Source organism: Perca fluviatilis, chromosome 18 (genome assembly GCF_010015445.1).
Source record: "Perca fluviatilis chromosome 18, GENO_Pfluv_1.0, whole genome shotgun sequence".
Taxonomy (NCBI): Eukaryota; Metazoa; Chordata; class Actinopteri; order Perciformes; family Percidae; genus Perca; species Perca fluviatilis.
The window spans coordinates 21910001-21921557 of NC_053129.1; the positions used below are offsets into that span (position 1 = coordinate 21910001).

At 41.4% G+C, this 11557-nt stretch overlaps 1 protein-coding gene across 1 annotated transcript in view; it reads right to left on the reverse strand.

Annotated features, from left to right (window-relative positions):
- Nucleotides 1-11293, reverse strand: part of LOC120546935 (pleckstrin homology domain-containing family G member 1) — a 72831-nt gene extending 61538 nt beyond the window's left edge. Inside the window, exon 1 of the mRNA XM_039782200.1 lies at nucleotides 11171-11293. Coding sequence (XP_039638134.1) covers nucleotides 11171-11252 — 82 coding nt within the window. The 5' untranslated portion in view covers nucleotides 11253-11293. The remainder of the gene's footprint in view (nucleotides 1-11170) is intronic.
- Nucleotides 11294-11557: the final 264 nt, after the last annotated feature.

An 11557-nucleotide genomic window follows, 5' to 3' on the forward strand; every position in this document is an offset into this window, starting at 1 on the left:
TGCAAATAGGCTCGGAAGGAACTTGTTTTGGTGGAACGTGTACGTTTAAAAGTTGTTTTAGTCATGCAACAGAAAACTCAGATTGGACAGATAGTCTAGCTAGTTGTCTGGATTTACCTTGCAGAGATGTGAGAAAAGGTTAACCATAGTCCTCATAAATCGACCGGAGTTTAAATGGCAACACAAAGGAAGCCCAAGCCAACTTTTGCTCCGTTGCCGCCGGAAAATCCGCCGGATAGCACTCATTTAGGCCGGATATCCGGCGGATTTTCCAGCGAACACGGAGCAATCCCGGAAGTGGAACGTCGAGGATATAGGTTAACCAGTGACTGACCTGCCTGAGAAGAGAAGAACACAGGGGGGATTTCATAGATTTCGTAATTAAAGAAATAATCACAGAATGGAAAAGAGAAAAGATTTTGAAAAGAAAGAAACCTAACCTCTTCGTCTGTATCAGAAGATTCCCACTGCCAATGTAGGGCTGAGGGGACATGTAAATAAAACTAAAGGAATTTATTTTCCACCGCAAAATTCAACTACACATAGTTTCCCATTTTATTAAGCTGATAAACTTAGCAAGGAATCTGCCTGACTGGCATAAAAATGCCACTGGTTGTCATGGGACATTCTCTGGCTTTAGTGAGCTGGTGACCCCTGACCCATCCCGGCTCTCTTCTTCTTCCTCTTCTTCTCTTTTTTCCCCCAGCAGGAAAAATTTGATGCATCGTTACAGGACTGTTTCACTGAGCAACGTGATTAAGTGAGTAAAAATAGCTTGGTAAATTGACTTTAAGCTGCTCTATTGCACAAGAAGAACAGCTATTAAATTAAAATGACAAACTTTTTTATAAATGTTGGTGGTGGAATAAAATAAGTCAGTGAATACGGTAAGGCTGCAGTGAGGTAGATGGTCATCCATTGTATTCAAGACTGGAAGCGAACAAACTATGCACCCTCCACCACACATTACATTCAAGCTAGCCAATAGTCTGTTTACTTAACGTTTAACCAAGCACCACATTGTGTTTGTATCTGTAATCTTGGAGGCAAAGGACATACAAATAGGGATCCCAGAAACTACAACAACAATAAACTTCTTTACAAGACTTAACTTCTTGGCCCATCATTTTGTCTTCACGAAAGATCTTCCAGGCAAATATCACCCTCATTTGCAAATAGAAAAAAATTCTCTCTTGAGCAGTCCTTTTGTTTCACGTCGCTGGGCCTTTCCACGTCGCCTTCCATCCCACAATTCTTTGAGAGCAGATTCACTCGCATCCCACAGAAAATAAAAAAAGAGAAAACTTTGCATTGCTTGCGTCCTTCATATAAGTCAAATTGTACTAAAATCATCACAGCATTAAGATATGAAATATGTTTCATGTTGTTTTTATAGGCATTGTATCTATGTTATGTTCTGTAATGAGTGTTGTTGATTAGAAGGGAAGAACTGTAATGTCCATGATTATAGGGATGAATACATTTTACCTTGGACAGACAGACAGACAGACAGACCGCAAAGTACCAGTAGCCACGTGATAAGCAGGTGTTTACATGCCCATTATACAGAATTAACTCTCCACTGTACAGCGAGTGCACACCGGAGCTCTGACAGCAGTTGGGACACAATCAGCAAAAAACACAGAGCACCACATTCAGCCCTTCATAATGTTTACAGACTCTTAGTGGGCAGTGATAGCGTCTACAGCCACAGTACAATATGGACTCCCATATATAGCCACTACTATTACGCATGCTGCGTTAAGAGCAGGGGTATTTCAGTCTCACCCTGCCCCTGATCTCTGACCTTTTAGCCTTTAGTTTACACGGCCACAACCTGCAGGGAGCAGTGTGAGGCAAGTGCATGGGCAAACACATCTCAAGGAGGGTGAACTGACACCATGCAAAGAGTTGCTTTGGTTCTTTGCATCACCCTGTTTTTGTTTTCATTTTTCAGATTCCCCAACATGTGCTTTCAGTATAACAACTGTGTGTTAAAAGAATGCTCCACACATTTAGAATCATTGCAGCAGAAACAGAGATATTCCTCACATTCTTCTTTTTCGTGAAAACCTGGCGCCTGCATTACCCACAATGCAACTTCGATCGCTGACAATTCCGGCTAAAGTTTTCTGATGTTTTATACTTGTGGCGGCTACTGGCTAATCAGCATAAAATTGGTAGACTTCCCCCGTAAGGGCAGAATACTTAAGTAATGACAGGTGTTGAGATGATAAAACATTTAAAATAATAAAACATTGAATATGCAAGAAAACAGGCAAATACAATGCAACTATAGAGGAATTACATTACAAGCTTTGTACATTCTGACACTGTATTACATGCTTGAGTGGTTAGCAGTATCTTCCCTATGGGCATTGTAATTTATACAACTATAAATCTTTGCAGAGTGGCACTTAAACAAATCTAAACAACTACTATCTTGGTAATCTTTCTGTTAAGAACAGCTCTTGTTCAACCAGGTGGGTATGAAAAGCTATTCTGAAAGCATTCATTAAAATATTTTCTATGGTTACCATTTTAAATGTTAAAGTCAGTGTGCCAAACTTTCCCTGTCCTCGTCACAAACCTTGTAATTACGTGAAACATGTTTTTACAGCAGATCTCTAAAGTACTTTAAGTGGTGGTTAGTAGTATAGAAAAAGCTTGAGAACACACATGCACTTAAATCCCAGCCTATAGGTGTGTCTGCTGGAATGTTTTTCCCTGCTAAACAAATATCGACAGCATGTTATCAGATGCGCAGGATAAGTCGTAACATACACACAAATATGCCTATGCCCACACACGATTCATTTCACATCTAAAGGGGATGCATGATGTGTGTATGTAATCAGCAGGTTTCATATGTGCTCCTTTGACAGCTCAAGTCGACACACACACACACACACACACACACACACACACCTGGGATGAGCCGAGTCATTTATGCACTGAGGCAAAAAATGACATTTTAAATGCTACCATCTTTAAGCACCATCAGCTGCAGGAAGCTTTCTAAATTTAAACTATTTGAAGGGAAACCTTTTATATGTTGTTTTCAATATATAAACATGGCTGTTCACTCCAACAGAAAGTACAGGGCAATACTAAAAACATTTTAAACTTAGAGAAGAAATTGTTTTAAAAATCCCAATGTCAACACAAACATCAAATGGGTTGAAACAAGGTACAAAAACATGGTACACGATGCAAAACCTGACTTTAAAAAAGAAAATCGCAAAACAGATTAAGTCTGCTAAAATTGTGGGGAAAGTAGTTGCTTAGTAGTCGCCTCTGTTTTGTGGGACTAATGGTGGCCAGAAAGCAGAAGGCATTAGGAGTATAGGATGACGAACTTTTTAAAATTTGTAGTTCACATTTATGTGCAAGTTCATTAGATGTGTGTGTGTGTGTGTGTGTGTGTGTGTGTGTGTGTGTGTGTGTGTGTGTGTGTGTGTGTGTGTGTGTGTGTGTGTGTGTGTGCGCGCGCATGTGAGTCAGTACAGATCAGGCCAAGGTTCCCTATGTGGGTTATCTGTATTTAGCCCCAAGGTAAGGAGGTTGGGTTAGTTTTGCATCTAGATCAGGTCTTGGCAGAGGACAGTCTCCTTTTTTCACTTTGAGAGAATTGTTCATCCTCTAATCTCATAACTGCAGTGAACTATAATGCTGTATGTAGTTAAAACACTTCAAATAAAAACTTAGAAGCCTGAAGCAATGTAGGCAATCCAGTCTTCAAGATCTGGACAAAAAAAATTGGGTTTTGAAAAGGAAGTTCCTCCAACAGCCTGTCTCACAGTAACACAACAGTCCAAAAATATCTCTGTGCATCACGAAGCAGGTCTCTGCATGTCTGTCTGCTGCTCCAGTCTGGGCCACGGAAATATGGGTTGGACCTGGAGACACATGAGCAACCGCAAACGTGCATGCACGCACACACACCTTAGTATATGACAGGAAACACATGGCGATATCCACACACACACACACACACACACACACACACACACACACACACACACACACACACACACACACACACACACACACACACACACACACACACACACACTCTATCAGGAAGCACAGTCACAGCAGCTCATCCATCTAGGCAACATTTTTAAAACACACACATGTAAGATCAGAAGCTACCAAAAATGTGTGTTTCATAAAATCTTTTCAGTAAAATGTATTTGCACCTTGTCACAGATTAATGAATTTAACCAGAAATGATGCTGAAACACTGCGGACCTCGTCTATACATTTCTGCCTATGATCCCAGGCTGCACCTTGTATGGCCGCCACACAGCTTTGCATGTGAAAGGGCTTGCTTTGCATGTCGGTGCAGATCGGCGGTATGGTTTGCATCTCCACTCACGACAGGTAGTGAGAAAATGACAGGTGTTTCAGTCTCTGATAGAGGCGGGCAGTACGTGTCTTAATGCTGACATTTCTACCGGGACAAGTTCTATGAAAAGCTTTTAATAGAAGGGTTGTGCTAAGGCTTCTGACACACTATTCACTAAAAGGTTAGCAACACTCTTATAGAGCAAACTTTTACACCTCCCACAATGCAGGGATTTTGTAAAAGAGTGTGCATCCTGTGTCTGTCTATGAAGAAGCTAAATTTAAAGCTGGATGACCTGCTTGTTAGCACAGCTCGCTTCCTTTTCCTGTACGACGAGCAGGAAAGGGTCATTTAGCTGTGCAGCTGAAACCAGGGTTGTCTGATTGAGACAAAACAAGGTGGTGATAGATGTGCAATAATGTGGCGGCTTCCCAGGACTGCATTTTATTCCTGCTCGTCTCACTAGTATTACAGCATTGTCGATACCCCTACAAACAGGACTTTGAATTGACACCCGGCAACCCGGGTTAAAATTGACTTTGGCAGGTAACATTGTAAAGTTACTAGCCAATTTGGCCGGTGATGAAGAAGCAAATAACAATAACAATGCGTCTGTTTGAATTGGCAGGCTGCAGTAATGATACGACAAGTGTTGCCAGATCTCTCTCTTTTCCCCCAAGAAATATGGACGATTTTGTGTATGTTTGTCTTAGAAACATAATCTTTATCTGGCAACACTGCTTGTATTACTAATCCTACATTTCCCATGAACACTGTGTCGTGACGTGTCATACAACTGTTGGCTATGTGTCTAGAGTGAGTGGTATCGATTACGAGCTACAGAGAAGGAAAACGGATCGGCGAGAAACAAACCAGAGGAGCTGAAATTAAAAGTTAGACAAACAAACATGTGGCTAGTGGAAAATCTGATTGGCTGGTAACTTTTAAAAACATACTAGCCTTGTTAGCTGGTGATCAAAAAAGTTAATTTAAAGCCCTGCTTACAAACTCTCATACATCATTCTGAGTTCTATGTAAAGTGTTGAAGGTAAAACAACAGAAAAATATGTCTGTTTCAACTAATGTTTTTCTCTGCCATCTTCCTCTTGCTCCCTCTCTTCCCATCCTCCTTTGCTCCCCCTCTCTTGTCCACTCCTTCACGCCTCAGCTCCTAGATGTGACCTCCCAGCAGGGAGGACTGCCAGCAGCAGGTGAAAGATCATGACCCCCCACACAAAGACTCACTGCCCTCCTCCTGCGGAGCAGAGAGAGCTCAGCTCCAGCCTCAAGCAGGGATAAGAAAATCAGGGGGATATCACATCATAGTTTATCAGGGAGGGTTTCAAAACACTAAGGGTACATCCCATGACTCTTATTTGATAGCTCCTTGACTCCTCAGTCCTCGGCTGAACCGGACGTTGTTCTGTCCCTCCTCGGTGAAGGCCGTCTCAAAGCTCTTATTTCTGCCCCGAGGACCAAGAAGCGAGCATCGAGCAGTGATCATCAAGGAGCTATAGGCGAGGATACACAACTCAGCCTTCCGGGAAGCCGTGCAGCTGAAGGAGTTGCTAACTCTGCCCAAACGGCTGGCAACTTCATGTGACGCTTTAGAGGAAAGGACGTCTCATCCTTCTAAAAACACATTTGCTTGTTGCCTCTCTCCTCCCGTGAATTCTTCACATCTCTCCCTTGCCTCCTTGTTGGGAGGGACTAAGAAGCGAGGAAGGGAGGCAAGTGGAGGACTCGAGGAGGCAATTTAAGCAAAATGAGATGCAGCTTAACAATAGGTAGCTCTTTGTGGAAAATAAGAGATTCAGCAAATCCCATCATCAAACTGCCTTCATTTTGCTACTACAATTAAGGCGGCCATGAACTGAAACTGAAGAGCTGATATGGAAACAATAGAGAAAATAAGTAATTTCCGGTTTGTCTCTTAAAATAAACCATTCATAATTTTCTTGGGAACTCTCCTTTCAATCTATTGTTATTGTAGTATCAGTCTCACAAAACGTACTGTAAATGCTCTAGTCATCCAATATGCTCCAGATATGTATCGTGCCACATCTGAAAGCACAGTTGGGTCTCTTCCGCATGCAGCGTGTTTGACCTCTGCATGCTATCTGGAACTGCTTTATGCAGAACAGATCAAAGTGTTGGATCACACTGGACATCAGGATGACAGGTATATATTCATTGATCACAGGCATATGTATATACATACACACACATACACGCTTAACTGTTTTTCATACAAACCATCGCCATCAAACACAGTGCGGTACACTTGCGCACACACCACCTGGACCTCAATATAAATAGGGCAGGTTGTGGAGTGATTTAATATCATCTTAAAGAGAGAGTAACGTGATACAGCGTGGGACCAAATACATCCTGTGGAGCCATCCGTCTGAAAGACCTCCAGTTAAAACATCAATCAGAAGACAGAGAAAGAAAGCTACCTGACAGCTGCAGCTCATCATAAATACGGTTTTGTTTCCATGTGACAAAAAAATGAGTACAGTAGGCGGTTTGAGGCAGTGGTACACAAGGACATGTGTCACCTCTGAGTTTCCACAGAAATTATATCTTAATTATATGTACACAATTACATATATTTGCATACATTTGACTGACTCTTTTGTATTTCTAAACACACACACAAACACACACTCACACACACACACACACACACAGGGTCTACAGCCATGCAACTCTGTGATACTTTACTTTGAGATAAATGCTAACGCCAGCATGCTAACATGCTCACAATGACAATTAGGCAATATGGTTCCTAAATGACCGGTATCTACCTGACCAAATGACAACGCAGATTTCTGTGCCTCATTTCGGTGCACTGCCTTCTGGTGCTTTGAAACGGACGTTACGGGCAACAGAAGCATCACTGCACGTGATGCTAGTTAACATTACACTTGGCAGCAGGTAACGTTAGCCTACCGTTAGCTAGAAGCTGACTTAAACACGTTTAAAATGCTGAAAGCGAAATGGTCTAACACAGCTTTATTTTAATTGTAAGAATCCCATCATCGGGACGCGCAACAGTCTGCAGCTAAAGACACAGTGTAGACTAGCTGCATTTTACGAGACACCATGGCAACTGCCGGAGTTGTAGAATAAACAAAACCGATGGGACTTAAACACCCACACAGTCAGTCAATAAGTCTAGACAGACCCACACAGTCCTGGGAAGAGGTTCAATCAGCCAGATTAACTGAAAACTACCGTGTGGGTTTTTAGGGCCTTTAATGGTGCATTCAGTTGCACCTCATACACTCATGGTGCATTCAAGTGAAACTCGAGAAACTCAAGCTGTTGTTGTGAAGTACCCTTCTGCATTCAAGTGGTTCTTCTTTTTGTTGTTTGACAGGAATTGACTGATGGTGAAATAAGTTATTAAGTTATTACATTTTAAATAAATTATTTAAAGTTGACAAAATGGCCTTAACAATAAACTAACCATTCTTTAATGTCACCAACTGTCGTTTTGTGCTTTTTTATTTTTTTTAAGTATCGGTTCAGGCACCAGCACCATTTTTAAAAGTATCACTTTGACACTAGTATCGCAAAAAAAAAAAAATAAGACACCCACCCTTATGCTAATATGCAGAGGTTTAGCAGGTATAATGTTTACCATGTTCACTATCTTAGTTTAGTGTATCAGCATGCTAACATTTTCTAAATAGAACTAAACACAAAGTACAGCTAAATGTGAATGTAATTAGTTTGGCAGGTATGTGGTCATAAAGCAAAGTATTTGACAAATTAAAATATTGTCCCAATGATGATGCTAGATTGAAGGTCAATGAATCAGTTATTACAGTTCATCTTAAACAGGAAAGAAGAACCTATAGCCACATGGTCTATTAACCCAGAGCCACAACGTCATTAGAAGACAAGCGGAAGACTGTAATTCACCACAACCAAACTACTGACAGGACATTAAAGGAGAGTCTGGTCTGTACTGGGTTTAACATTACAGGGTGGCACACCGGGGGGTGAAGGAGCTAAGGTCGTCCAATCTCAGATTACATTCTCACGAGAATTTAGAAGTGGGAAGAACACCTGCCATCCTTCTCTAACTGAAGGGAAGGAAACTAATTTATTTCTAATCCTGGATGAAGCAGAGTAAGCACACACTGTTTCGCCTAATATTTAAAGATTACCTATTTTTCATAGCAATATTAATATGACACAGCACACAATGATGATCCCTGGAAATAAGGTATATAATCTTAAGGAATACTTTTGCAGACATTTGCATGGGAAAGCTGTTTATTTACTTTCTTGTCAAGAGATGAATGTGAACATTGATATCACATAAGGCCAGCAGCCAGTTAGCTTATCTTAGCATACAGACTGGAAACAAGGGGTAACACAATCCTCCTTTCAGCACCAGTAATTTCCTGGAGTTTCAGCTCATCTCCTGGCAGCTGGATCAAGGCTAGCGGTTTCACCGTGTATTAAACCTGTTTGAGTCGTGATTCACTCAGCTCTTTCACCGAGTCTTTAAATTGACTCATGAATCGTACGTTTCTAGTATCATTAACTCGGATCAGTTGAGTCCTACTACAATGCAATCTAAAATGATAACAGCGCCACACACAAACCTCTTGCAACATTAGCTACTACTAGTCCTAGCCATCTTAGCTGCCAAAAGCTTTATAACTTACAATCGGTGTTGAGGAGTAACAGAATACATGTACCGGCGTTACGTATTCAGAATACAAATATGAGTAACTGTATTCCGTTACAGTTACAATTTAAATAGTTGGTATTTAGAATACAGTTACATTGTTGAAATCAATGGATTACATGACGATACTTTTCTGTTTCACAAGTTTATTCACTCTCTGAATAAATTAAGGCAACTCCAGAAGCCCCAATATGAAAACGAAAATATTTGCTATTTGCGTGATCAGTCACAATGGAGTCGGAACCGGCACAACAGAGCCAGGGCAGGAATCCGTTTTTATCTTGGAAATTCAAACAGCATTTCACATTAAAGAAAGAGCAGGGAGAACAAAATATAACTGTGCAGTGCAACCTCTGCTTGCCAGCAACCAACCTCCTTTCAGCATCCAAATTACTCCACCTCCAACCTGAAGAAGTATCTAAAAGTAAGTTATTTTTTTAATTAGCCAAGGGTAGTCGTCTGCTGTAGTTTTACTAGTCATCTTGCATTTTATAGTTGACGTGCAACTTTACATTCTCCTACGTGCTGATTTACTAGCTCCAGAGCCGTTGAAAGACTGACTAGCCCCGTTTGACATGCTAGCTAACATTAGCTAAAATTAGCTCGTGGTAGCTTAGACTGCGGTTAGATTTTTGTAGTATACAGTTCGGGACTACAAATACAACAATCTATCTGCTTGTTTAGGTACACATTCAGCCAGTTGGAATAGGGGAACACACCAGAATAGGCTTGTTTAGTAAGCTGTATGTGATGGCCGCATTCCTACACTTATAAAATGCAATTCAATGTGGAAGTAATCCAAGTATTCAGAATACGTTACTCAGATTGAGTAATGTAACGGAATACGTTACAAATTACATTTGTGGGCATGTATTCTGTAACGGAATACGTTTTGAAAGTATCCTTCCCAACACTGCTTACAATTTCGTAGGCAACGACAACTCTACAAGTCAACTCAAGCGACTGAGTGAGCAGAGATAGTCCGAGACAGGTTATAGGAACTTCCCGACCCGCAGACTCAGAGCCGGAAACATTGCAAGCTCGCATACCATGGGACTAACTCGAGAACTCGTGAGCCGTCGACGACCCACGAGTTGTAGAGAACTCATGAGTCATTGACAACTCACGAGCTCCCACGCGAGTCAGTCAATCCTACGAATCAGCCGGCTATGAGTGGATCTGTAGCAGTAGGTTTGTGTGTATTATTTAGTTTTGGTGTGTACATGTAGTATGTTTAAATGCAATTAAGTCGTGCAGACAGTCCGAAACACTGCAAGCCAGCAATACTGACTCAAGGGACTCAAGTGACTTGCACAACCCGGATCAGTTTAGTGAGTGACTCAGAATAACCTGAATCCTTAAAAGGAATCGAGTTTGCCAGGCCTACCGTGTATCCAGTTATTATGCTAAGCTAATATAACTGACTGCTGGCTGTAGCTTAATATACTACATGAGAGTGGAGTCAATCTTCTCATCTGAACTCTCGGCAAGAAAGTGAATATGTCAAACTATCAGACTATTAGCCTACTTTAATTCAGTATGAAACAGCAGGAGCGGCTGTCAAGGTGGCAAAAGGGTCTTGTCAATTAGGGACGGAAAACTTCAAAATGTGGTTTTATGGTGTTCAGCATTAATCATCACTTGTGAAGTGTGAAAATTACTTTTGAATGCCAAACATAACTGTTCAGTTCTACCTCCTTCCTCCATCTGCTGTTGTTGCATAACATCCTGAAGTCTGTCCAAGTGAAGAAAAAAAAAGCATGATTTGAAAATGTCAATCATGACATACTGTCTGTGTCCAGAGAACAACATCAATCTTCGGAATAACGCCATGTTCCTTCTGTCCACCACACTCACCCCTACACATGCCATTTCATAACAAAGAGTGCATTTCACTGCCCCATGGTCTTCATTACGTCTCGCTCTTATGCAACCTGTTCCACCATCAATCTCTCTGTTTTCATATCAGCATCCATCTGTCAGCAGCTGTCGCCGTACCTGAGCAGAACAACAGCATGGTACAACAACAAAACGCGTGTTTCTACTAAGCTAGTGGGCCAACTCGTACACACAGAAAAGGGACTGGACATTAGACAATTTTCACTCACTCTTTTTCTTCGATGTCTTTGCAGAGGGCACATGATCAAATCTTCGGCTCCCTGCGGCTACTGGAGACAAGTCGTTCTTCATTAAAAGCGTCTAAAAGTTTTCCTTTTCGCTTCACCAAACTGTTCTCATGTTGACCCACTTTGCACGTTTGCCAGCTGTTAACCCGTCAATCACATTGCACAGGTCCATGTTACGTTGCGTCATCATTACACTGATGTGAGTGGGGATAGGTGGGGAGTCTGCAATTGACTTTGAGATACTTCTAGGGGTCCAAAGTTGCCCTCAGAGGCGCAGTAATTTCTAATAACAATACAAGTTTTAGGTCAATTACAAACGCTATTTTTTCAACCCAAATCAAAAATCAATCTTTATTTAGCATCAGGTTG